At 54.8% G+C, this 26,374-nt stretch overlaps 1 protein-coding gene across 2 annotated transcripts; it reads left to right on the top strand.

Annotated features, from left to right (window-relative positions):
- Positions 1 to 535: 535 nt before the first annotated feature.
- On the top strand, positions 536 to 17,701 carry IFT27 (intraflagellar transport 27). Of its 2 annotated transcripts, none has more exons than XM_045463323.1 (7): positions 536 to 995; positions 6,827 to 6,906; positions 7,482 to 7,541; positions 8,687 to 8,746; positions 10,652 to 10,769; positions 11,663 to 11,772; positions 17,378 to 17,701. In XM_045463323.1, exons 1-7 carry the CDS (start codon positions 962 to 964, stop codon positions 17,411 to 17,413), a joined length of 498 nt encoding a protein of 165 aa, XP_045319279.1. In that variant the 5' UTR covers positions 536 to 961; the 3' UTR covers positions 17,414 to 17,701. The 2 variants fall into 2 exon arrangements, with proteins under 2 accessions (XP_045319279.1, XP_045319278.1); XM_045463322.1 differs by having other exon boundaries at positions 539 to 995; positions 17,457 to 17,701.
- The last annotated feature ends 8,673 nt before the right edge of the window (positions 17,702 to 26,374 follow it).

Here is a 26,374-nt window from a genome sequence, read left to right as displayed (position 1 = left end):
TAAAAACAAGACTTCCCTGCGGGATGCGGGGCAAGAATCGGATTTCCTGATGCACGACAGTCTTGCTCCCAGGAGCCGGCGACCTGGAACCACAAAAACCTCTGCGAAGTCAAACCAGCTCACAGCTCCGCTCCGGCAGCTGCGGCCACGTTACTGCGCAGGCGCCGCTGCAAACGCCCGCGCGCCAGACGCGCCCCTCCTGGGCGAACTCACTTCCGGAAGGGCGGGGGGAGCGACGAATCCCCCTTCCTCCCGAAGATGGTCCGAGCCAGCCTCTGGCCAATCAGAAAGCTTCTCTTTTCACGCCTTCTGGCTGGAGGAGGTTGGGAGTTTCATTTCCTTGAACTTTCCGGCGGCGCGGGGGCGGGAGGTGGAAATGATTGACATCTCCAGTAGCCATTCGTCTAGCGGAGTGAGCTTGACGGGCAGACACCACTAAGAAGTGTCTGGCCGGGGGGAGCTATGGGCCCCGCCCCCTCCTCCCACTGGCCTCCGAGAGCCGGGGTGGGGTGGGAGCTTTTGGCCGCAGCCAATCGAGGGTCAGCAAGGAGGAGGAGGAGGCGGGGTAGGTGGGCAGTGGTTGCCCGGGGAGCGCGTCTGGCACAGTGCTGGGGTTGGGGTCGGATGGCTGCGGCGTCCCGCTTCCCGATCCCCACTGCCAGGAGCTAGGCTGGGAACGAGCGGGAGCCCCGTCGCCACGCTCGCACCTGCCAGGCTGCCTTCTGAGGCCTGAAGCCGGGCCCCGTCTGGCGCTCCTCTGCGCCTCCGCCCCGACCCTCGCGCGCGATAGCCGCCCCCAGCCCAGAGGGTCCGGACCTCACTGTCCCTGTCCGCACCGCGGCCCCAGGCCCTTTGAGTGTCTGCCGTCCCCACTTCCCTTCCCAGGCAGCCCCCCCCCCCCCCCCCGACGCGTCTAGCAGCCGCTCTTCCCCTGTCTGGTCCGCGGAGGTGGTTGGTTACCATGGTGAAGCTGGCGGCCAAATGCATCCTGGCAGGTGAGTTTGAAATTTAGTCTCCAGAATTCGGAGACTTCGTAAGTTACTGAGAGCTTTTGTTCGCGTAAATTGCCTACCCTCTTTTCCTTTCTCTCTTCCAGAGACGAGTTAATGCGATTACTGATAGAGTAAATGCCACTAGGGGTGGAAGAATTCTCTTCCAGGGCACATTTGTAGCTCCAGCAGATATCCCCGCTCCCTGTCATACTCTGAGACCACCTTCACCAGTTTAAACTATATTCAGGAGGAGTAGACTCGTTAAAAAAAAAAAAAAAAAAATCAGGCTAAGCACGCCATAAATGCTTCATCCAAACCATGTGGTGTATCCCAGTGTTAGGCATCGGTAACTTTGGTAGTCAGTAGTTGTGGGATTTTTTTTGTCCTGATCGCACCCCCTCTGGTAACAGGGATGGGAAACCATAATGTACAGTCGACCAGAGTTTGCAAAAGGGCCATGTGTGTTGTCTTTAAGAGCCAGACTTCCCATGCTGCCCTGCACTCAGGAGGTTATAAATGTTGAATCCCCCAAAGGCAGGAATCTCTGTTTGGTTGACTCCGACGTCCCAAGCATCCTGAACAATATCTGGAACCCAGGAGGTACTCAGTAACTAGTTGTGGAATGAATGCCAATGTGGCATTCACATTTGTATTATTTGTATTGTTCCCTTTGTATGTCAGCACATTCAGGAAAATATTTGCCAGGATTTTGACCTGGGGCCCCTGAACACAGATGTGCTTTACTGAGTCCTTAGTGCATGCCGGACACAGGCACTTCATTCAGTCCCCTCACTGCAGCACACTGGGGTCGGTGCTGTATTGTTTGATCTTACCGAGGCACTGAGAGGTCAAGTCTCTTGCCCAGGGTCACCCCCTCGTGAAGGAAAGTCCTAGGCAGGATCTCAGCCCCCCAAACCTGCCCAGCTGCAAAACTCTTCACTTGTGTTACCGTTGAACCCCGAGATCTCTCTAGGGTTCCCCGACCAGCTCATGAAAGAAATGGTATGGGGGGGGGGGGAATTCCCCTTTTGATTCCTCTCTTCCAGACTGAAATTGATGATATTTTTAATGGCCTTTCTAATCTGAAAAGAAAAGGGTGACACAGAAAGATGCCTGACAGTAGTAACTCAGATCACACTGGAACAAAAAAAGTGGTGGTTCTCAAGAGAGATCTGTAGTTTCCAGAGTGCCAGGAGAGGCAGTATTGTGTAACAAAAGTAATTCTGACTGTTCCTTTGAAGGGCTGTGTCATCTTGGGCACAGCGTTTCTCTAAGCCTCAGTTTCCTTGCGGATGAGGTTTTTATTTTCTGAAGTTGTGTATTTTTTTAAACGGGCTTCTCTGACTGTTCTCTCATTTCTTTTTTAATTCAATTTCCATCCCGCGGGGCTAACTTACAGAGCACCTTCTGTGTGCCAACACTGTACTCGAACCCTCAACACAGGTGTCTCACTGAGTCCTCACAAGAACCCTGAGGGACTGGTATTATTTGGCATCCTATTTACAGGCGGGGCATCTGAGGCCCAGAGAGGGTAAGACACTTGCCCTGGGTCACACAGCTGGATGCAGCAGAGCTGGCCTCCAGACCCAGGTGATCTGGTTTCCAGGGCTTTGTGTTTAGCCTCCGGCTACACTGTCCTCAAGCCTCAATGCTAGACTCTTTGCCCCTCTTAACACCGAGCCCCCAGGTACGATTTCACCTGATTTCAGCCACTGCCTGAGTGATTCTTGAACTCCAGTCTAGTCCTCAACTTCAGCCTCCTCTCAGGGCCTTGAGGGCATTTCCTCTTGGAAGTTTCCAGGACCCGAAAGACCTCAGCACAGCGAATCAGGCCCCCCTACCCCACCACCCACCAGAGTCTCATTCTCTACACTGGCCCCACCACATACACCACCCCCCCCCCACTGGTTTTATTTTTTCCTCTCCCCTCCCAGGCCTACTCTTTAAATTGAGTTTATCTGTCTTTTTTTCCCTCTCTTATAACTAGTCAGTGAGGGACCTGATATTCAGTTCAAGTGCTTTTATTCATTCAACAGATATTTATTGAGCACCTGTGTGTGAATCATCGTGCAAGGTACAGTGGGGCTATGGGGGTGAACCAGGGCAGCCCCCACACTCACGGAAGGGCTGAGACGTGCATAATACTTTATAATCAAGCAAACACAAAGAGAATGCTGGTTGTGTCCCAGATACCAGAGAAATCCCTCAGAGCACAGCTGCTCCTTGTTCTGGCTCAGATGAGGAGAGGGGACAACCCTTGACATTTATCTGTTGTATTTACCTAAAAACCACTTAAATATGACTAGAAGCATGTCAGGCACTGCCCGTATTAAGCTCATTACGTCCTCCTAACGATTCTACGAGATAGGTGCTTATTGTCCGCCTTTTATAGAAATGGCAACCGAGGCCCGGAGAGATCGCTGACCCAAGGTCACACAGCTGGTGAGCGATGGCGCTGGAGTGGGGACTTGGGTTTACTGCCCTTTGGTAGCAGTGGGGATGAGAATAGCGCCTCGCCAGAAGGTGGCTCGGAAAAGTCTCATGCTACGAGCCGTGAGCCTCACGGGTGACAAGAGGGAGACCTGGAGGGAGGTTCCCTCTGAGGGCTTCTCGAAGGTCAAGAGCGCAGGGGCGTGGAGCCCAGATGTGGCGTAAGGGACAGCTGGGGAACAAGTGGGATGTGAGCGTTTCCTGTGGTGTGTCCGTCAAACAGGTCCTGGAAGGATGAAGGGACAGGAAGGCAGCACCTAGAGCAACTACAGGAAGGGTCCCCCCGCCCCGGGCTGAGGGAGGCAGGGAGGCAGACAGGTCGTCGGAAGCTCAGGAAGAGAGCTCCCCGAGGAGCCGAGATGCAGACCTGAGAAGAGGGCACTGTCCCCCCGCTGCTGGCGTCTCCGAGCGGGAGTAAGAAGGCTGGTCCAGTAATAAACTGGAGAGAAGTAAATACTTGCTGGAGTAAAGGCCATTGCCAACGTACTGCTTAGATAGCAGGCACGTGGGAAAGCGGCAAGTCCATCCGCCCTCCCCCACCTGCCAGTCTTTCTCTAGAACGTGCACTGGCAGAACTGGACAGGAAGCCCCTGGCAGAGGAGACCCCCGTTAGCAGAGTCCCGGCTCCCACGTCCCGGGGCGGGACACAGAGTCCCGGCTGAGGCCTGAGGTAACCAGTGCGCTGTCCTCAGGGACGACAAAGGCAACGCGGGCTTGAGATAGAGCGGAGGCAATTGCAGGTAGAGACGGCAGTTGCAGGAGCCTGGGTACAGCCAGGAGGCGTGAGCACCTGGTGACATGGGCAGAACAAGTGGGTTAGGTCAGCAAGACCCCTTGGGACCTGGGGGTGCGACACAAGCCTGGCTGTCGACAGATAGATTGGCTGAAGGCCCAACATTCTAGTGGAAACATCCACGGGTTGTTGGAGATAGAGACCAAGCGTGGGAGAGAGAAGTGACAGGGGAAAGAGAGTAAACGGGACAGACTAACTGGGAGCAGACAGACCCACAGGAGTGCCCACGTTCGGAGGCAGGAGAACCAGGCCAGTGGGAGGACACGGGGGCCAGGCGGGAGGGGGCTGCTTCGGGCCGACTCATCCTTCAGAGACACCAAGGAGCATGGGAGCTGAGAAAAAGCCATTGGACTTGGCAGTGACCTCGCATGGTGCCTTTGCAGGCGTCCCTCCCTCTGTCCCCCAGGCTCAGCCCCCTCCCCCCTACCACCCGGAGGAAGTCGGCCTCGCTGCCGAAACTGCTCGTTCGTTCCTTTCCTCGACGCACCCTCAGATGCTTTGGTTCTCAGCTTGGCACTGTTTGCCTTTGCACTTGTCATCATGTTGCTCTGCAAATGTGTTTATCAGTTACTTCCCTTCCTTGTGCCGGATCCCTCTTCAGCCGACGCTCGAGGTTTTCCATAAGTGTGGGTGACTCTGACTGACAGTCGGAAGGAAGATTTATGAAATTAACTAGAACAAATCTGTGGGGGATTTCACGAGCAGGAAGAGCCAATTTCCAACTGGATTCAGACGCAGAATTGGAGTCAAGCGGGTGGAGACAGAGCGCAAGAGGGAGAGTGATATGCTCTGTTTGTTCGGAGATGGATGGGTACCCGGCCACCGTGCAGCCCGTGGCTGCCTCTGATGTCAGGCAAGGCTGCGGCGATGGGGGCCTGCAGGGGCAGTGTTAGAAATGGGTCAGGAGTGTCCCTGAGCGCTAGGAGAGGAGTGGGGTCCGGCGGGAAGAGTGAGATGTAGGAATCCTGCGCCCGGTTACCCAGCTTTCCCTGAGCCTCGGAAGCTTCACCTGTCAAGTGAGGCTGATGGTCACGGTAGGGGGTGGGGGCTGGGAAGGAGGGAACAGGACCGTGGGAATGGTTCCCTTCTAAGACGCGGTGGTAAACAGAAAAGCAAGACTGAGTAGCTCACTCAGCCCTGGAGGGGTGCACAGGAGAAATGCCACAAGTAGGCAAGTAATGGCCTCGCAAGAGAAGATTATATAGGTGGGAAAAGTCAAAACCGAAAAGCGAACAGAGCAGCGGGCTGCGGAGAAGTCAAGAGGCACCAGGAAGCCGACTGTAAAACAGAGCGAAAGCGAGGCGATCGCCCCAGAGGGCACAAGACAGACGGACACGAACGCACTGGTGGCTTTGCTGAGGAGCCTGGGCCGGAAGGAGAATCTGTAACACTCAAGGCCCAGAAGATCTCACGAATGAGAACAAGGCTGGCATCGCCAGAGGCAGAGCAGGGTCATGGGGAAGCGGTTGGGGGTGGGACAGGGGGACTAGGGGTGGGCATGGAGAGCCTCCAGATTAAATTGCTCCCCACAGGGGCGCCTGGGGGACTCAGTCGGTTAAGCGTCCAACTTCGGCCCAGGTCATGATCCCACGCTTGGGTTCGAGCCCCGCGTGGGGCTCTGTCCTGAGCGCTCAGAGCCTGGAGCCTGCTTCCGATTCTGTGTCTCCCTCTCTCTCTGCCCCTCCCCTGCTTGCACTCTGTCTCGCTGTCTCCCAAAAATAAATATTAAAAAAAAAAAATTGCTCCCCACAGTCTTGTGAAAGGTCCAGATCTCAAACTGAAAGTATGACATAAACCTTTAGTTTGGAGAAACCAATTCATGGGGCTGTCGACCCACGAAGGCAGGCGGGGAGGTAAACCCCAGGAGGCTTAAAGCAAGCTCGGGGGAAACGGTGGCTGTTGTAGATAGACTGTAGGCAGACGTGGGGAGGCCCCTGGGATGACGGATCCGCAGTGCTGCTGGGCACGCCGAGGCCGGAGTGGAACGTGTCACTTGGAAATGGATTTCAGGTTGGCCGATGTAGCAGGCGGACTCCTTGCTTCCCGTAAATGCAGAAACCCTCCCAGCTCTCGCCACCCCCCACCCCGAAAGAAGCACGCAGGGTCCTAAGTATGCGAGCTCTGAACTCAAATTGGTTCTGCTAGGCAGGTGAGCCTATGAGACTGAGCCCTTTACCTTCGAGACTTCAAAGTACGTTCAAGTTTGAAAGTGACAGCTTTTCCCCATGGGGTGTGTGCAGTGAAACAGTGTGTCAGCTGTGTTCCGAGTGCTCTGAAGCCTTCCTTAAGCTCTGTTACCTTCTGGGTCAGTTCTTTTGGATGAAAGGATTACCCTTGAAGAAATGCAACCGGGCTTTGAAGACTGGTCTCCTGGACCCGTGGCCCTGCCGGCCACCTCCCAAGTCCCCATGAGAGCCAAGTACGTTTTCTCTGAAAACTCATTGAAGTTTCTCGTTTCTAACTAGCGCTCTGGAGTGGGGGTGGGGGGGGTGGTGGTTCTCAAGCCAGATCAGGACAGAAATGATGATTTTCTCCTCCTCTGACCTCACAGGAGACCCGGCAGTGGGCAAGACCGCCCTGGCACAGATCTTCCGCAGCGACGGAGCCCATTTCCAGAAGAACTACACCCTGGTGAGACGTGGGAGTCGTAGGCTGGCCGAGGCTTAAAGAGAAACGGTCGGGGGCGCCTGGGTGGCTCAGTCAGTTAAGCACCCGACTCTTGTTTTCGTGAGTTTGAGCCCCGCGCCGGGCTCTGTGCTGACAATGCAGACCCTGCTTGGGAATCTCTCTCTCCCCCCCACCTCTCTGCCCCTCCCCTGCTCATACTGTCTCTCTCTCAAAATAAATAAATAAACTTAAAAAAGAATTTAAAGGGAAATGATCATCCTTCAGCCCTGAGGGAGTGACTTTCCAGAATTCCTTAAGAAGCCCTACAGTCTGATGGGAGGCTCCTTGAATGGCCACGTGGAGATCACTTTTCCACGAGCCTCAGGGCGTGAGGCGGCCTGTGGCGCAGACGGGCTGGTGGCCCACTGGGTGACCATATACACCTCCTTGTGAGCCGGGAGTGGGAGGAGCCTAGTTGGTCCTGTCTGACTTCTACAGCAGTGAATCCAGAACATAGCAGTTCTGCCTCCTGGGCATCAGATGTTCATCGTGTCCTGTAACACGCCTCTGACGCGCGTATTCTCGGTTTTCCTCGGCAGACGACAGGGGTGGATTTGGTGGTGAAGACGGTGCCAGTCCCTGACACGGGGGACAGCGTGGTAAGTGGTGCCCTTGACCTGAGAGAGCTCACCGCTCCTCCAGCTGGGCCCAGAGGCCCTGTGGTCACTGTCTTCCTCCCTGAGAGGGAATACTGTACCAGCACTTGGCCTAGGCTTGTCTGAGCCCTTGGGAAGAGTCGCTGATACGGGCTGGGAGGACTGGGATATGGGCCCTGCCCTCACAGAACTTACTGGAGTATCAGGGTCCTTAACCCGGGTCCCTGTATGGGAGTCCACAGCTCTGGAAATTGAATCGCAAGGCATTCTGTTTGCACATGCTTTCCTGGAGAGAAGGTGTAAGAATCCCCACCTTCCACGGGGCGCCTGGGTGGCTCAGTCAGTTAAGCGTCCGGCTTCCGCTCAGGTCATGATCTCACGGTTTGTGGGTTCGGGCCCCGCATCGGGCTCTGTGCTGATAGCTCGGAGCCTGGAACCTGCTTCGGATTCTGTGTCTCCCTCTCTCTCTCTGCCCCTCCCCTGCTGGCGCTCTGTCTCTGTCTTTCTTTCTCGTTCTCTCAAAAATAAACATTAACAACAACAACAAAAGAATCCCCGCCTTCTTAAAGAGATCCATGAGAAAACACAGTTTTAGGTACCCCCGATGCAGTGAGAAAGCACGAAACGCAGATTACGGCACTGACCTTCAGACCGTGTGCCGGGGTCAGAAGCCAGCCAGGGGGCATCAGTGCCCAGGGGAGCCGAAGGGGGAGACTTCCCAGAGCAGCAGCAGCGGGGAGGGGCTCTCGCATGGGCTGGCCGAGGTTCGGTCAGGGGCAGGAAGGGTCATTCTCCGTCTTCTGTCTGAATCCCACCATCGGAGACCGACGGCAGGCTGTCCTACTTTAAGCGCCTTCCCCAGGCCTACTCGGTGACCTGCTTTAAAAAAGAATTGTCTGAAGATCTGAAAATCAATTTGGTTAACAAAGTGCAGAATGACCTTTTGGAAACCAGAGCACGTGTCAGCCTGTTTAGCACTCCTGGGATTTTTGGGTTCAGGGTGAGGAGAGGTGAGCCGCCACACAGAAAGTGCTGGTTGTGCCGGCTGTCTCAGGTCTGCGGCGAGCCCAGCGTCGTCTCGGGGACTTGCGGCCAGCGATTTCCCCTCTACGTGTAGACTTTCTTGGGACTTGCCTTTCTGGTTCTAGGAACTCTTCATTTTCGACTCTGCCGGCAAGGAGCTGTTTTCGGAAATGCTGGATAAATTGGCAAGTAGCCTGCGATCTTTTCCCTGACCCCCGCCCCCACCCCCTTCCACCAGAAAGTTGACCCCTTCGCTGCTCTCCCGGCAATGTCACTGCAACCTGGCTGCCTGGAGGACAATGCTACCAAGGCAGAGTTCTTCAAGGGCCATTCCTCCCAGCCTTGGGACTTGGAGGCTTCTTGGCCAGTGGGACTGGCTCGTGCACGTGATTCCCCCGCCCCCAGCTCTGGAATGGCCAGGTTCAGAATGTGCCGGAGCCGTGTGACTCAGTCCCCGCAGCACTCTGGGCCCCCCTTCTTTAGACAGCCCCCGCTGGTGATGCCAGAAGCAACTATTTCCTTCTCCCTGTAGCGAGAGACTCACCTTGGCCCAGTCCCCGGGGTTTGCTCTGGGCCCTGTGCCTACTGCCGCCCCAGGCTTATCGTGCCCACCCGCCCATCCTCAGGATCCCGATTGCCATACCTTCCAAGGTAACAGTTCTGCTAATCTGGGCCAGTGAGCTAATTACAAGGTTTGAGCTCTCCAGAGCCCTCCCCTGCCTTTCCAAGAATGGCCACATTTTAATAGAAATCGTTTTCTGCCCCTTTTTTGTGGTCTAAAAGAAAGAGATCTGATGATTGTCATTTCTCACGGGCTTGGCTTCGTGCGTCAATCCGTGATGTTTACGGCGTGCCTGCTGTGGGCACGGCCTCGCCCTGGGTGCTGGCCTGCGGGGTAAAGGGAGGATGTGTCTGGGCAAGTCAGGGCCACCTGGTACCGATCGGCCCAAACCCTGACTCGGGGCTCCTGCGCTGGCTCCAGCTCGATCCCAGGCCTATCCTGGGTCACCTCACTGAGGCCTAGAGGAAAGAGGTGTCTCCCTCACGCACAAAAGGGGAGATCAAGCAAGACTTCTTGAGTTAGTCTGCGGAGTGAAGGTGTGAGGGGTTCATCCGCTCAGTCCAAGTGGCAGCCTAGCCTTGGGAAGGAGTGAGCCCTCTAGAGCCAATCCTGGGCTGGCCTTGCCAGGACAACTGGAGGGAGGAAGGATTCTTCCCCACACCCTGGAGGTTACGGACATACCAGAAATAAACTATAATTGTGCAGGACGAGGGTGCCCAGAGGGGAGGGCAGGGTAAGAGAGCCTCACACACCAGGACGGGCATCACAGCCTGAGCAGGGCTGTCCTGTGCCCTTGTGCCGGGCAGCAGGACGTCCCAGGACTCCGAGCGGCCCCTGAAGGTGACGGCCCTCGTGGGCACGGCCCTGGTTCTTAATTGGGACAGTGAGCCCTGTCCAGTTGTTGGTCTGGTTTGGACTGGGGCTGGCACACTGCAGGAGAAGCAGAAAGTGCCCTTTGCATTGGGAACAGCCAGCCCTTATTAGGAAGATGCGGGACAAATAGGTTTCCTGTGGCTGGCTAATGGAAGAAAGGATGCCTATTCGGCCTGCAAAGCAGAAAAACCTAATAAGTTGCATGAGAGCGGGCCCTCCATAGGAATGCAACCAAGTACGAATGAATGAAACCAGTGGCAGGCCAGAGCTTTTCTGGGTAGAAAAAAGCCTCAGTCCTACCCCAGTCATTAAAGCATGTCTGATCTGGGCAAGTCAGTTACCCTCTCTGAACCCAGTGTCTTTAGCTAGGCAGCAGGGATATTGAGACGGGCCCTGCAGGGTCGGGAGGTTTCTCAACCATGCACAGAACGCGCCCAGCAGGCAGCCTGGCACGGAGGTGAGCCCGTGCCCTCCCCTTCGTTCCTTTGGGTGAATTGTTTCCTCCCGCGGGCTGGCTCAGTTTTCTGACTCTCATCCCTATTAGAGGTTGTCTCCCCACCCCCTGTCCCTTCCCTCGGAAGGCCAGATTTTTCTCCCAGCCTAGAAATCGCTGTCACCGTTACTGACGTGCACTCATCCGGCCCGTCCCGCACAGTGGGAGAGTCCCAACGTCTTGTGTCTCGTCTATGACGTGACCAACGAGCAGTCCTTCACCAACTGCAGCAAGTGGCTGGAGAAGGCTCGGTCCCAGATCCCAGGCACGTCCCTCCCAGGTAGGAGCTGCGGCCATCTGCGTTTTCCAGCAGCACCTCAAGGCCACGGGCGCGAGGTCATTGCAGGGGTGGCTACGGGTGCCCCCGGCTTTGAGTATGGTAGTCTGGATTGAACAGTGGCTCTGCCTCTTAGCACAGTCACCACACACCTCCGTGAGTCCGTAACACGGCCAGATGACGCCCCTCGCCCCCCACCCCCAGCCTTGCAGGGTGACAGAGAGGAGACTCAAGATAATACGGGGAAGGTGCAGTGATAGGAATGAGATTTTATTTCTGAAAGCCAGCCCTGGGGATGAATTCCTCATTTTCTCCTGTATGTGGGGCGCAAGTAAACATTCAAGTCCTATTGTCACTTCTGAATGCTTTAAATCAGTTTATTTTTCATCCCTATGTGCGATCAACAAATTCCCCTCATTAGAGACCAGGGAAAGCGATCTCCAGAGACGGGCTCAGAAATTAGTTGCAGCTGATGCAGCTGGGAATGGAACTAAATTACCTCTGAGTCCCTGACTCTGAGCCCAGCCCTTAGATTAGTATTAATGACCATTTTTAACGTTTGCTCCATGTGCTAGGAATTATCACAAATGCTCACATAAATTTGGCCCTCGCCTTGCAGCCTTAAGGAGACAAGGCAGACAGATCCACGTGAAGTCTAGAAGAAGGGCTGAACAAGAGGTGTGTGGGAAAAGCAAAGCCCGCCTCCTCTCCTGGGGCCCTCGGGGGCCGGCCCTGGACCCTCTCTCTCTCTCCCGGTGCTCACCACCTCGGATCAGGCAGCCTCCCCCAGTGTTTCAGACCCCTCAAAATCCGTGCGCTTTGCTCTTTTCTCTCTCCAGCTGTCCTCCCAGGCTGCCACAGTTCAATGTGATGCTTTGGTTGTTTCTTTCGAGTAGGTGTGTTAGTGGGGAACAAGACAGACCTGGCCGGCAGACGGGCGGTGGATTCGGCTCAGGCCCGGGCGTGGGCCCTGGGCCAAGGCCTGGAATGTTTTGAAACATCCGTGGTAAGTACCTCCGCCTGCTCCGTGGCCACGTCTGGACTGGGCCCCTGCTGGGTGTGGTTTCTCGCGTGACCTCATAGGCATGGAGTCAGTGTGCTCCCATACCCAGGTTCTCATTTGGAGCTGATGTTCCCATTCCTAGTCCAGGATCTTTTCTCAGGAGCCACTCGTGCGCTACGGTAAAGCAGATCGGCCGGCCGGCCGGCCCTGGAAAAAGTTGTATCTCGGTTTAATAAGAAACACAAGCGCGTTGCGTTTGATCGTAGCGACCGTTGGTATTTGCGTGAGACGGGATGGATCACGGTGCTGCCGGCACATTATCTCACGGTCCTCACGGTACCGTGGGCCTGGGAGCCGGGCCCTTAATAAGCCCCACTTCCGTGTTGAGGAGGTGAAGGGACTCGCCCAAGGTCCCGTGACTATTCAGTTGCCGTGCAGATGTGAACCTTTTAAATCCCCCCCAAGCGGCCTGCTCCCTTGGGAAAGCGTCGCGGGTAAAGGCCAGCGCTCTGCCCAGTGATGGCGAAGCAGCAGGACTGAACCGTGGGACCCTTGGCGGGTCCGTTAGTTTCTTGGTGCCTCAGGCTCCTCACCTGTAAAATGGGGATAATAAACTCCCATTCCTCATTGAGTGACAAATAGGAGAATTAAGTCAGATGGCGAATACGAAAACATTGGCACAAAGCCTGGTGCGTAACACACGCTCGATAAATATTTGCTTTTTCACATGGAATTATTCCCCCTAGTCATCTTCTGGATAGTGTTGTTGCCTCAAAGTTTTGCAATCCTAGATTTTACAAAGATAAGTGTCCCTCTTACCTTCCGGCCCGATCATCGCAAATGCTCAACTAATGAAATTCAAATTCGTGAGCTTTTGAGGATAGGGGTTTCTCATCTTTGGTGTCGTGTGCCCTTGAGCCACCCACATCAGGCCGTACGGTAAGAGCTTGGATTGCGAGTAACTTGTTCTGCGAATGTTCTGCAAGGCGAGCAAAAGTTTTTTGTTTTTTTTTTTAAAGCTTATTTATTTTGAGAGAAACAGAGACAGCACAAGCAGGGGTGGGGTGGAGAGAGAGAGAATCCCAAGCAGGCTCCATGCCATCATCGCAGAGCCCCACACGGGGCCCGACCCCACGAAACCGTGAGGTCATGGCCTGAGCAGAAACCGAGGGTTGGACGCCTAGCCAACTGAGCCACCCGGGCGCCCCCAGAACTTACTCATCTTAAAACTGGAACTTGGCGCCCCTCGCTCATTTCCCCCACCTCCCCTGGCAACCCCCCCACCTGCTTTGTGCTGCCGTGACTTCTGTTTCTTCAGATCCACGTGTAAGCGAGAATCTGTCTGCCTTCTCTGTCTGCCTTCTTTCACTGAGCATGATGCCCTCAAGGTTCAGCCACGGTGTCACAGGCAGCAGGATTTCCTTCCCTTTTATGGCTGAACAATATCCCATTACACACACACACAGACCACAGTCTCTGATTCATCCGTTGATGGACACTTAAGTTGTGTGCACATCTTGGCTATTAGGAATAATGCAGTGAGCATGAGGGTCCAGACATCTCTTCAAGGCAGCGATTTCATTTCCTTTGGGTATTTACCCAGAGGTGGGATTGTTGGACCACCCGGTAGTTCAAGTTTTAACAGTTGAGGGACCTCCACACTTTTCCAGAGTGGCCTCACCCCTTTGCGTTCCTACCAGCAGTGCCGGGGGGGGGGGGGGGGGGGCGGGGGAGGGGTCCCTTTCTCTCCACGTCCTCGCCAGCACCTGCCATCTCTCTAGGGTAACGGGCATCCCAAGAGGCGCAAGGTGGATCTGGTCGTGGTTTTGACTCGCCTTCCCCTGCGGGTGAGAAGTGTCTGGCACCTTCTCACATACCAGTTCGTCACTTGAATAGCCATTTCGGGAAAACGTCTGTTCGCTCCTCTGCCCATTTTTTTAAATCCGATTATTTACGTTTTTGCTATTGAGTTATCTAAGTTCCTCATATATTTTGAGCATTCACCCCTTATCGGATGTGTGATTTGCAAGTATTTCCTTGTTTTCCATCGGTTGCCCTTTCGTTTTTTGTTTTGTTTTGTTTTAGTGTTTATTTTTGAGACAGAGAGAGACAAAGCATGAGCAGGGGAGGGGCAGAGAGAGAAGGAGACACAGAATCCGAAGCAGGCTCCAGGCTCCGAGCTGTCCGCACAGAGCCCGACGCAGGGCTCAAACTCACGAGCCGTAAGATCATGACCTGAGCCGAAGTCGGACCCTTAACCGACTGAGCCACCCAGGCGCCCCTGCTCTTTTCATTTTGTTGTTTCTTTTACTGCACAGAAGCTTTTCAGTTTGATGTAGTCCCACTTACTGATTTTTGCTGCCGCTGCTTGTGCTTTGCTGTTATATCCATAAAATCATTGCCAAGTTCCGTGTCCAAGAGCTTTTTCCCGACGTTTTCTTCTAGGACTTTTATGGTTTTCGGTCTTAAGTTCAGACCTCGAGTCCATTCCGAGTTAATTTTTGTGAATGTTGTAAAAGCTTCATTCTCTTGCATGTGAATATCTGGTTTTCCCAGCATCATTTATCACGGAGACTGTCGCCCACGTATGCAGGGGTTTGTTTCTGGGATCTCAGTTCTGTTCCGTGGGTCTTTGTATCTGTTTCTATGCCAGGGCCATCCTGTTTTGATTGTCGCTGCTTCATAATATAGTTTGAAATCAGGACACGTTGACCCCTCCAACTTTGTTCTTCTTTCTCGGGATCGCTTTGGCCATTTGGGGTCTTTTGCGGTTCCTCTTAGACTTTCTAACACCCCTCAGTATTTGACATTAAGCGTTGTTTTAAGCACGTTAAAATAGAAAAATAAAGTGTGCATCGGTGTAGGACAGTATGAAATGCAAGCAAGTTCAAGAAGGATCCCCTCCTTCTTGAGGAGGGTTCCTCTTGCAGGAGGGTGAGGGAGGGAACCGACGTTTGCTGAGGGCCTGCTATGGGCTAGGTGTTTGCACACATTCTCTGCCACGCTTCTGGAAGCCCTGGCGGACAGCCACTGCTGTCCCTGTCTTACAGATGCCGAGCAGACTCCGAAAGGTCACATAGCTCTCCCTGGTTGCCCAGCTTATGAGCAGTCGGGCCAGGACTAGAACGCAGGCCTGTCTAGCATGAGAACCTTCTAGAAGGAGCTCTGGCCTGCCACAGAACCAACTTTGGGACTCTCAGCGGCAGAACTATAGGCCAGATTGAGCCCTGGTCTGAGAGCCTGTTCTAAGGATCTTTCACACAAAGCGGACCTTCTCTGGGGTATGTCAGTGACACTGTGATCGGTTAACAGAAGGGTTCCAGGGTTCTTGTCATTGGCAAACCCTCTTAATGCCCTCGGAAAATGGTTCCGTCTACATCTGCTACTTCAGGAGTGCTCCCTGGTATACAGAGAGGCTCATCTCCACTGTATTTCTTAACTTTTTAATATTATTTATATATTATATATAAATATATGTGTTTAACTAAATAAATATTATAAATAAATAAATATTATAAATAAATTAAATATATATTAGTATATATTCTATATTAATATAAATAAATATATGCATTATGTATTCTGTTAATAAATTTGTATATATAAACTTATATAAATATTTATATGATATATAATATATAAATAATATTTATATAATATATAATATTGTGTAAATAATATTTATATAATATGTATTAAATAACATTTGTGTAATATATAATATTATATAAATATATAACATATTAATATATTTATATAACTAATATTTATATTATATATATACTTTGTTATTATTTAATATTGCGTTTTCCCCACATCTTGCTTCTGGGAGCTTTCAGATTCATTTGGAAATCCCTGTGTGTGTCCTGCGTAGGCCTCGTTCTCTTTCCGCTCCTTACTTAACGATCCTTTCAGCCAGTGTAACATTTTACTATTTAACATTGGCATTGCCCGGAACACACATCTGCCTTGCCGATGTTCTTTCTCTCCTGTCCGACTGGAGGGCTGCTGGTCCTTGACAGCGGGGGTTCTCGTCTCACCTACAGACGGCCCCCCTCGTTCCTCAGCACCGCCCCCTCTGTGTCGGCTCTTGGCCAACTTGTCTCCTTCACCTTGGGATGTCCCTTGCTAGAAAGTCTGGGTGACACGCTCCGTGAGAACTGGTTTCCGTTGTGCATTTCTGTCGCCCCAGCTGGCGGAGCGGAAAGGCCGCTCTTCTCCCGTTGGGGAGTTCGAATCCCCGGCCCGGCTCTGCACACACCAGCTGAGCCACCGCACCCCCCCCTCCCTGGGCCGCAGACCACTCCCCTACAAGACGAGGGCAGTGGGCTCGATGACTTCGGAACATTCTTCAGTTTGGAAATCCTTCCCTTTCGTTGGGGAGGTATCGTTGCCTCTTGTCAAGGCTGCACTTGTGGCCGCTGCCTAGGATTGTTTGGAAACAGGTTCTCATGCGTTCCCAGCTTGAGCTTCTGCCCTGAAAGGAGCGGGCTCTTTCTTCTGGCAACTTATTTTGCAAAACAGTCGGTAAGTCACAGATGCACACGTGCACACAGAGAGTGCGAGGGCGGTAGCTACGTTGAGAGGCTACCATTTTCTTTCCCCGAGAGCTCGTCCACGTTCACCCTGGAGGGCCGGCTCTTCCCACCCACCCCGTAGAGAAAAGTCTAGGGCCACCTCCGGAACTTTCCTCATCTCTCCGAGAACAAAAAGTCCTTTGGGCACCGTTAGTCACAAAATACTCACTTCAGTGATGGAAATGCACAGCCCTGTGCCAGGTTCTGTAGGTTCCTACTGACTTAGCGTCCATGCCTCCTGCCACACCTGCCGTGGGAGGCCGGGCCGCTGGTCCGAGGTCCTACACTTGTGCTGCCTCGCAAGCCCGCAGCCTGCGGGAGAGGCGGCTCAGGTGGCCCTGCTGGGACCTGCTACAGTCCCTCTGGACTTGCCGGGTGTCTCAGGCTGGTGCCTTGGGAGCACCGCCGTGATGCCCCCTCCCGGGCCCGCTGGCAGAACCCCCCCCACCACCACCTGCAGATCACAGGTGACACCCCCTCACGCCGCCACAGCCTGGCTCCCTCTGTTCTTGTTGGGGCCATCGCCCTCCTGGAGCACGTCCGTGCAGAGTCCCTTCAAGGCCACAGCAGGCCGGCTCCCCGCTCAGGCCACCGCTGGTCCAGGGCAGGGCTGCTGCGACCCTCTCCTGGCTGGGCCATCAAAGCAGCCAGCCCCAGTTGGACCTCGATGCTTCCCCGGCCTGGCCCCGGCACTGGCCTGAGCCCCCCGGGCCTCAGTCTTCATTTGGAACCTCCCACTGGGCTCGGGGTGAGGGAGAGGCATCCCAGGGGTCAGTGCCACGGCCTTGCCTGACTCAAGGTGACTGTGGGCATCCTTGCCCGTCTGTGATTTTGCTTTGGCCTTTGCGGCCCCAGTCAAACCTAAGGGAGGACGCGTCTCATTCCAGTCTCCCGTCACGCATGTGGTGAGCGTGGCCGAAAGTACACGCCTTGTAGAAACATCCGGTACAGACCGAGCTTCACCACTGACAGGCGTGTGGCTTTTGCAAGTTCCCATAACCTGTCGGCGTCTCCGTTTCCTTCCTACACAGAGGGTGCGGTTGTCGCCAGCCCTGCCGGTGAGGTGAACGGCAGCGATCCGGTAACACCACCGGCTTCTTGTCTCTACAGAAGGAGCTGGAGAACTGTGAAGCCCCCTTCCGCTGCCTGGCCAAGCAGTTCCACCACCTGTACCGGGAGAAGGTGGAGGTGTTCCACGCGCTGCTGTGAGGGCCGGGGTGGGCTGCGCCTCACCAGGCGCCGTGCTGCTGGGGAGCCACCAGCGGCCGCGGCTCCTCGGGGCCAAGAGACCCTGGAACTGCCCCGGCCCTCCCACAGCTTCATGATGGCTGTAAATAAAAGAAGGTAAAGAGGCATCATCTCCTTCCGTTCTTGGCCAGGGCAGCCCCGGTTCCAGACCAGCCTGGGGAGTGGCGCTCAGAACCTTGGTGGCCCCTCGCTGGAGGCAGCTGGCACTTGCCCGAGTCGGCGGTCCCGCCCACCCTGGAGGGTCTGCACCGAGCGCAGCCCGCAGTGGGATGGCAGCTCAGAACTGGCCACACGGCCGAGGGGCCGGTGGCCGGCTCATTCTCACGCATTCACTTTGCTGCCTGTTCTGTGCAGGCGCCAGAGGTCCCTTGCAGTGGCTACTGTCGCTGACCACACGGTGCCCTCTGCCGGCCCCCTCGGGGCCCCCAGCCCTTCCCGGCTGCCGGGAACCCTGGGTGCCCAGGGAGCCGAGAACCAGGCCGTTTTCCTTCACTGACCTGCCTCTCGGAGCCTGGCAGCCGTCATAATTCTCTGTACTAAGCTTGACTCTTTTTCCACCCTGTGCCTGCTGCCAGATTAATCTTCCTAAAACCCCATATTCACCCTTGTACTCCCCTGATTAAAGACCCACAGAGGTTCCTCATAGCCTCTTACATCAGGGCTGTGGGCCGCAGTCTGGCTTGGAAAGCCGCCTGTCACCACGCCCCCCCCCCCCCGGGGCCCTCGGCTTCATCACCCTCCCTCAGCCCGCACCCCCGCCCCCCGCTTCGTGCAGAGCGCCAGCTTCGGGGTGGACAGACCTGGGTTTGTCCCAATGGCAGCGATGATCACGAAAATTACTCTGGGTGCTGTTGACGGCCGGCCATGTCTCTGCCTGGGCTAAGCACGTTACGTATATCAGCTCATTTAATCCTTGCCGTGCAGTCTTCTCGTCCCACTTCTACGGATTGAGGAACCGGAGTCAGAATTAAGTAACTTAGCCAAGGGGTGTTAGAGCCAGGATCGTGGACTCCAGAGCCCTGCTCACAGCCGCTGCCCCTTCCACCTCCCTCTCCTCCCCCCCCACCCCCACTCACCCCACCACCCCTCCCCCCCCCCCCCCCCCCCGGTTTGGCCTGGCCCGGAGCAGGTGGAAGCCTTCCCATCTGCAAAGGGGGTCGGCGAGGCTGCCCCTCGAGGTGACCACGAGAAGTGAAATAACAGGTGAGGCCCCGCCCGGCCCCAGCCCCTTCCTCTAAGGGTCATTTCACATGAACCCAAAGCAGCCACCGCAGGCTTCCGACTGAGTCATTCCTTCCAAAAGTGGTCGTGGAGGACCTACGACGCGTGGGGCTTTTTTCTAGGCGCCTTTTCTAGCAATGCCGAGCTGCTGATCTCGGGCCACGTGGCCCGGAAGGGAAACCTACCAAAAACAACCAAGGAGCCATGGAGGGGACGTTTCCAGTTGCTCCAGGGTTGGTTACTGGGACCCTCAGCTGGGGACAAAGAGGTGTTAAGAGAGGACAAAAGGCTGGGGCCAGACGCCTTCCCCAGGGCACGATGGGAGGTGGCAGAATTGGCCCCGCTGTTGGGAACCCACCGCCCCCCCTGCCAACCTCTGTGCGCCTTGCCTTTCCCCGCTGGTAGAAGAAAGCTGAGCGGCCAGTGAGGGTAGATGTGGTGTTGGCACGCGGGTACCGCCCCCAGAGAACCCTCCCGAGGCAGAGGGCACCGCCAGCAGGAGGCTGGAACCTCGCTCCCCCCTGCTGGACGCCCGCTGAGCTGCAAGAACCTAGTGCCAGCTGCAGGCACGGGGTGCTGGGGGTGTCCTTGGGGGAGCTCGGCACGCACGTTCCCGAGCTGCGCCTGCTCAGGGGGACTTGGTGGGGAGAAGTCTGTGCTTCTCCCGACTCAGTTGCGCACGACCCCCGGAGGGCTCTTAGAGGCGGAGTCGGCGGGCCCCTTCCGGACAGATCCTGGGCAAAGGGCTCTGCTTCCCACCCGGAAAAGGCTGGGGCCTGGCCTGCTGGCAGGGCTGGAGGGGGAGACGGCTGCTCCCTCCCGAGGAGGGGCCGCCGCGGAGGAGGTCCCAAAACGACCAGGCACCCGTCTCCACGGAGACCGCAGCAGATGGAAACCGATCGAGACCGGGCAGGGGAGACAGAAGCCACCCTCCCCTGACCCCTCTGCTCCCAGTCCCCCCGGAGAGAGGACAAGAGAAAGCTCTTGCTCCCCGCTTCCCGCCCCTCCTGTAGGGAAGCTCGGAGCCCAGACCGAGTTTTGAACCGGTCCGGTCTGAGTTCCGATCACCAAGAGCCCCTGAGAGGTGTGGGATCGCCCTGCGTGGAGCCCCAGCGGGAAGGGGGGCTCAACAGAGCACGACAGAATAAAGCAGTTAGGAGCAGTAAGATGGTCAAGATTCTCCAAGAAACGGGTAGTACGAGTAAATAAATGATCAAGATGGTTTCACACCTTGCTAAGTGCTAGGCAGACAATAAAAGAGTAGCTGTGGTCCGTGGTGGGGGGTAACTGGGTTGGGGGGCGGGGGGCAGGAAGGACTCTAAGGAAAAGGGGACATTTGAGCTGAGGCCCCACAGCCATGGGACCGTCTGAGGGACGAGGCAGCAAGGACAGCAAGTGCAAAGGCCCTGAGGTGTGAACGAGCTCGGAGCGTCCAAGAACTTAAGGCTTGTGAGGTGTAGTCCGGTGTGTGCCAGGAAGAGCCGAAGGAGGTACAAAGACAGAGGCCATACTGGAAAGAACTTGGATTTTATTGCAAAGGCAACAGGAAGCCAGTGGAAACCAGCATAGCTGTTATGGACTCCCAGTGCCCCCCCCCACACACACACACACACACTATTTGGGGGGAATCTCGTCAGTGGTTTTCAATTTCTTCACTTGCCTGGAGAGCCCATTCTCAGCAAACATTTAGGAGATACACGCCAGGTCTGCAGATTTAGTCAACACTTGCTGAACACCTACTACATGCCGGTGCCTGTTCTGCGAACCGGGGATCAGTCACTGAGTACAAGAAAAACCCCTTCCCTCCGTCTAGCAGCGTGAGGGAGAGTGGTCCAGTTAAGCGGGGAAATCACCGTCTGACAAATGGCCATAGAGCAGGAGAGAGCAGAGGGCGAGCCAGGGAGGGAGGAAAAGCACCCCCGCCAGGTCCTGCTGCTTGCGGACCTGGCTGGGGTTCACCCACCAAGAGGGCAGGGGAAGGCCAGGCCAGTGGGAGGCTGGGGACCCACGGGCCAGTAGAGTTTGGGAGTCAGTGTTCAGAAACATAAATGCGATGTCTCCGTGACACTCAGGCACTTCCCCTGCTGAGTCCTTTGCCGGGGACCCACCACGAAAGGTTCCCCATTCTGATGTGGATGGTGTGGGAGGCAGCCCCCGGGCGGGTGGCCCCCAGACTCCGCAGTTCACCATGGAGACACTTCCGCCATGAGAACCGGCCCTGTGGTTTTCCAGGCTGAGATAGGTGATTTGGTTAGGTCACCTTCTGCAAGGACTCAGGGGCAGGAGGTAACCTGCAGCGTCCACGTAAAAATACATTCGTTTTGGTGATAAAACGTTGGCTTTTGGCACAGAGACTATTGAACAGCGTCCCGTCCCAAACTGTGGTGGCAGTAAGCACAGAGTCAATGTATCCCGGGGATAGAAGCAATTCTAACCCTGGGGCGCCTGGGTGGCTCAGTCGGTTAAGCGTCCGACTTTGGCTCAGGTCATGATCTCGCGGTTCGTGAGTTTGAGCCCCATGTCAGGCTCTGTGCTGACAGCTCCACCTGGAGCCTGTTTCTGATTCTGTGTCTCCCTCTCTCTCTCTGCCCCTCCCCTGCTCATGCTCTTTCTGTCAAAAATAAATAAACATTAAAAAAAATTAAAAAAAAAAAAGAAGCAATTCTAACCCAGATCTATTAGACACGTTTTGCCCATCCTGGAGATACAGAGAGAAGCCTTTGGTTTTGCCCTCGCCTGCCCCTTTCCTGTGTCCGCCTCTGTGCAGGGCCCGGCTGCATATTGGAGATAACTGAGGTTGTGCCCCTGAGGAGCTCAGCTCTGGTGAGCAGGGAGAGTTTCAAGGGACCTTGCAGGAAAATACCTGACGCTAGCTGGGGAAGAGAATTCTAGACAAAGGGGACTGCATGTGCAAAGGCCCTGAGGCATGACGCTGAGGCCCCTCTAGGAAACTGCATGCAGGGTAGGGCAAGGACTGAGGGGTGCCCAGCAGGGGAGAGCTGGGCAGAAGGACAAACAAACCACGGAGCTTGGAGACCAGGTAAGAGATGTCACTGTACCCCAGCTGAGGTCTGATGGGGTGGGGTGGGGTGGAGACGGCTTTGTCCACATCCACCACTGACAAAACCTTGGGAAACATTGTATTTTCGGCCCAACTTGGAGCATCTATGCCCCCTCCTTTCCTCAGAATGCCAATTGATTTCTTCTAATGGATTATCCTTTATTTACTTTTAGAGACAGAGAAAACAGAGAGAGAGTGACTTCTTTGGGTTGCAAATTGTTAGCAATGGAGCCCGGATTAAGAACTCAGGCCCGCACCAGCCCTCTGTGGATTTTATGATATTTATGTATACAATGCCCGTTCACTCTTCCGCTCTGCCAGGAAAGCGAGCTGATAAATATGAAGCAGATAGCAGAGGGCTTGTTTCCACCCTAAAAAGGCAAGAAGCCCGGGAAGGCTCATTAGGAGAAAATATCAAAGGGGCAGCGTTCAAGTTTCACCTGGGAGGTGCGCGGCGGTGGGGGGGATGAGTCCTTGGGAAAGCTGCTGTGTCACTGGTTCTCGGGGCAGAGGCAGGTGACTCCAGAGCACAGCATGGAAGCAGGAGACTAGGGGTCAAGACAGTGTCGGTTCCTGGAGGGCAGGGCTCCCGCCTGATACTCCTTAAATTCCTCTAGAAGAAGCTGGGCTTCTGTGGCAAGAGCACCGGCTTCCCATCAGAAGAGTGGAATTAGAAATCCAAGTGTGCGAGGGGGCGCCTGGGTGGCTCAGTCGGCTAAGCATCCGACTTGGGCTCAGGTCATAATCTCACTGTTGGTGAGTTTGAGCCCCGCATCAGGGTCTGTGCTGATGGCTCAGAGCCCGGAGCCTGCTTTGGTTTCTATGTCTCCCTCTCTCTCTGCCCCTCCTCCGCTCACACTCTGCCTCTGCCTCTCTCTCTCTCTCTCGCTCTCTCAGAAATAAAGGTTAAAAAAAATTATTTTCAAGAAATGCAGCTGTGTGTCCATAGGCAAAGCATTCACTCTCCCTGGTGGTCAGCTACCCCATCTATCTAACGGGCATCCTAGCATCAACCTGGCCAATTACCGCGTGTGAATTAAGATATGTCAAACCTCCTTTGGCCAGGCCTGGTGGATAGTAATGCCCAATGTATAGCAGGTGATTTCCAAATTTTCTCTAGTAACTGTGGCTTTTTTTTTTTTTATAAGCGTAATAACGTATGCGTACTGCAAAAGGAAAAGCAAGTCAGAAACGCTCAAGAAGTATAAAGAAGAAAGTGAAAATTATTCATATCCTCCCACCGGAAATGGCCACCATTAACATTCCGGTGGGTGTGCTTCCTCCTTTTTCTTCTGCATATAATGTTCCATGTATATTTGTGAAACCAAAAATATCGGATAATGCCACGTATGCTCTTGGGGATTTTTTTCTCTTCCCACTTAGCAGTATCTTGTGGACATCACTTCAGGTCAAAAAATAGGGTTTTACATGGCCATTTTCTTTCTTTTTAAAATCATGAAAATTTTAAACTGTGCCCAAAATTAGAAGAGCGTGGTGGGGACTCACTAACCTGTCAGCCGGATTCAGAACTTGCCAGATTTGGCCAGAATTGCTTCTTCCTATCTCCCTTCCCCAATCCTATTGTTACAACAGCTTAAACCAGACACCGACCCTCCTGTCATGTGTCTCTAAACCAATACCAAGGTCATTATCACACCTGATAAAATTAATAAGTCGTTCCTTAGGAGCCACTGATAGTCAACATCTCAGATTTCTCCGATCAGCTCCAAAAGGTTCTTTTATGGTTGGTTTATCACGTGGTCATTGTTCACGGCCCCCTGGAGATGAGTTGCAGGTTTCCAAGTTGTCACTCATGAAAAGCACTGAGGGCAACAGCCTTTTGCACAGATTTGTGGACCCCTGTCCAATTATTATATTCTAGGACAAATTCCTAGAAGGGGCCTCTCCAGGTCAGAGCCTATGCATTTTTTTTAAGGCTTTTAATAGCATTTGACAAATTGCCCTCCACAGCAATTGTACCAATTTGCACTCCCACCAGCGGGGACTTGGCACCCTGGACAGCCTTGGGTTGTTAATGAAAGGAAATTCAAGGGAGAGAAAGCAGGTGTGGAGAAAAATAGAGCAGAAAAGGAAGCTGGAAGGAGAGGTGCAGGGGTGTGATGCAGAGCTCTTGGGCCCCCCGCTCCGGGTGCCAGCAGGGTACCCCCCCCCCACCTCCGGGTGCCAGCTTGCCTGAGCCTGAGAGGCAGCCCAGAGAGCCAAGGGTCCTAGCCCACCAGCGACTGCAGCAGATTAAGTCCTAAAGCAACAATTCAATCGAGACTGAGAACAGAGCTGGAGCAAAGACTCTTCGATCCATTCTAATTAGGAGCTGCCTTTCCAGAGAAATCAGGAGCAAGCTGCCACAGCTGAAGGGGGGGTGGAAAAAAAGATGCTACAGCCCAGCTGTGCTCAAAGCTTATCTGTTTTCCTCAAATCCCAAGAGCTTCGTCCACTGCACTCACAGTCCAGGGGACCCTGTTCTGAAGGTTATAGGTTGGACTTGGACAAGACTTTCCACCATCAAAGGTCAGGGGATGCTTGGGGTGGGGGAGGGCGGGGAGGAGGCCCACACTCCCCACGTGGCAGGTACCTCCCTGGCACCTGCTGCTTTTCCGTTGTGGCTTAAAAACTCAAATGTTGTTTCGGGGTGCCTGGGTGGCTCGGTTGAGCGTCTGACTTCGGCTCGGGTCGTGATCTCACGGTTCATGGGTTCGAGCCCCGCGTCGGGCTCTGGGCTGACAGCTCGGAACCTGGAGCCCGCTTCGGATTCTCCGTCTCCCCCTCTCTCTGCCCCTCCCCTGCTCACGCTCTGTCTTTCAAAAATGAATAAACGTTAAAAAAAAAAAAAACTAAAATGTATTTCCGGTTTGGGGGGAGTAAATAAAATTAAGATAGGCTGAGGCCTGGCCCTACACACACAACTGGAGGACCGGCCGGCTCTGGTTCCCGCAGGCTGGGTAAAGTCGGGGCTTCAGTCTGTAGGTGGACATTGTGACACTTGGCTTGCCTCTGACTCACCCCCGCCCCCCACCCTGATGTCCGTATGCGGAGTACGAGTCTTCAGAGAAGAGCTGTCCGAGGATCAAACTTATCCAATCCTCGGTTGGCACCGCGTTCCGTTTGGAAGCACCGACTATGGCAGCCCAGGACTAGGGCGAGTTCGCGGGCTCAGAACGAGTCCAGAACTTTCTTGGGCGCGGTATCATTTGCAAGGTGGTATTCAAACCGGGAGCACGCAGGACCCGGGTCATGGTGGATCCCTGCCGGTGCAAAAGAAAGTTTTCAAGCGAAGTTCGAGAAACGGCGCCGGGAGCCATGTATCGGCAATTCACGCACGGGTTCCCGATGTCACTTTGTACGGCAATTCTTTGAAGCGGACGCTTTGCGCCCAACGTCACGCAAGAGGCAAGTGAAGCCCAGCCGGTGAGGTGACTCACCTGGCCGGTAAGTCAGGACTCCAACCTGGGGTCCCTCCGACTCAGGCCTCTTTCTGTGACCTCAGGCCGTCTTCTTGGCATCTGGGAGCCTTTTGTGTCCCCAGCCCTTTGCGTCCTCAATGGATCCAACAGGGGCTCCAACTTCCCGGGGGGTGTCGGGGCTCTGCAGCCAAAGTGGAAGAGGGTGCAGCGAGAGGATTTGGCCCTGAGAGCCCCGCTTTGTGCCAGGTTGGCCCTTTCGCATCAGCCGTCCCTCAGCCCCTGCCTGCTCTCCAGGCAGAAGGCAGCAACAGCCCCGAAACCAACCTTCTAGGCTCTGGAGTCAGACGGCTCTGGGTTCAGATCTCTGCTCAGGCGCATCCTCGCTGAATGGTCTTGTGCAAATCACCTCACTGCTCTGGGCCTTAATATCACCTCCCCCCATTGGCCAGAATTCATGACCTGGCCATCCGTACCAGACGAACCCTCAGCCACGCGGCAACAGTCACCGTTCGCGTCCTGCCACGACTGTGTTTGCTCTCGGCCCATCTTGTACGCTCCCCAGGGTCCGAGTCTGCTGCCCCCCATCTTTCATCCGAAGGAGCTCTGGGGCTGGGAGGCCTGAGTCCCCCCACAAGTGAGCCCTGGGATGTGGCCCACCGTGGTCCAGAGAAGAGTGGGGGGACCCGACTGGGGGCCGGGAGACCTGGGTCCGAGCCTACCTCTTGCCTCCTGGGGAGGGCCCAAGCCTCAGGGGCCTCTGTAATTGTAAGGTTGGACTAACGCACGGCCCGCGGGCAAGAGGGCTTAGTGAACAGCACCAGGCACGGGGACAGTGTGTCTCCACAGACCTTGGCCTTTTGAGCACCAGCCACGTGCCAGGCCCTGTTATACGGGCAGGATCTTCTGGGCCGAACAGGATTGGAGAGGCCCCTCGCCTTGCCTCATGGAGGAGAGACAGTAAGCAGGTTCACAAATACACGTATAACCAGGTTGTAAAAACGGCTCGAGGGGACACAAGATTTCAAAGCCCTCTGAATAAGATTTTCAAGGAGGCCTGGTTTGCCTTGGGGAGGAGG

The sequence above is a fragment of the Leopardus geoffroyi genome, chromosome B4 (genome assembly GCF_018350155.1).
Source record: "Leopardus geoffroyi isolate Oge1 chromosome B4, O.geoffroyi_Oge1_pat1.0, whole genome shotgun sequence".
NCBI lineage: Eukaryota > Metazoa > Chordata > Mammalia > Carnivora > Felidae > Leopardus > Leopardus geoffroyi.
This window is presented reverse-complemented; position numbering and strand designations above follow the sequence as displayed.

Coding starts and splice junctions, on each gene's coding strand:
- IFT27 (XM_045463322.1), top strand. CDS start 962: ATGGTGAAGCTGGCGGCCAAATGCATCCTGGCAG. Junction 996..6,826: donor GGCCAAATGCATCCTGGCAG/GTGAGTTTGAAA, acceptor CTGACCTCACAG/GAGACCCGGCAGTGGGCAAG. Junction 10,770..11,662: donor CCCAGGCACGTCCCTCCCAG/GTAGGAGCTGCG, acceptor TCTTTCGAGTAG/GTGTGTTAGTGGGGAACAAG.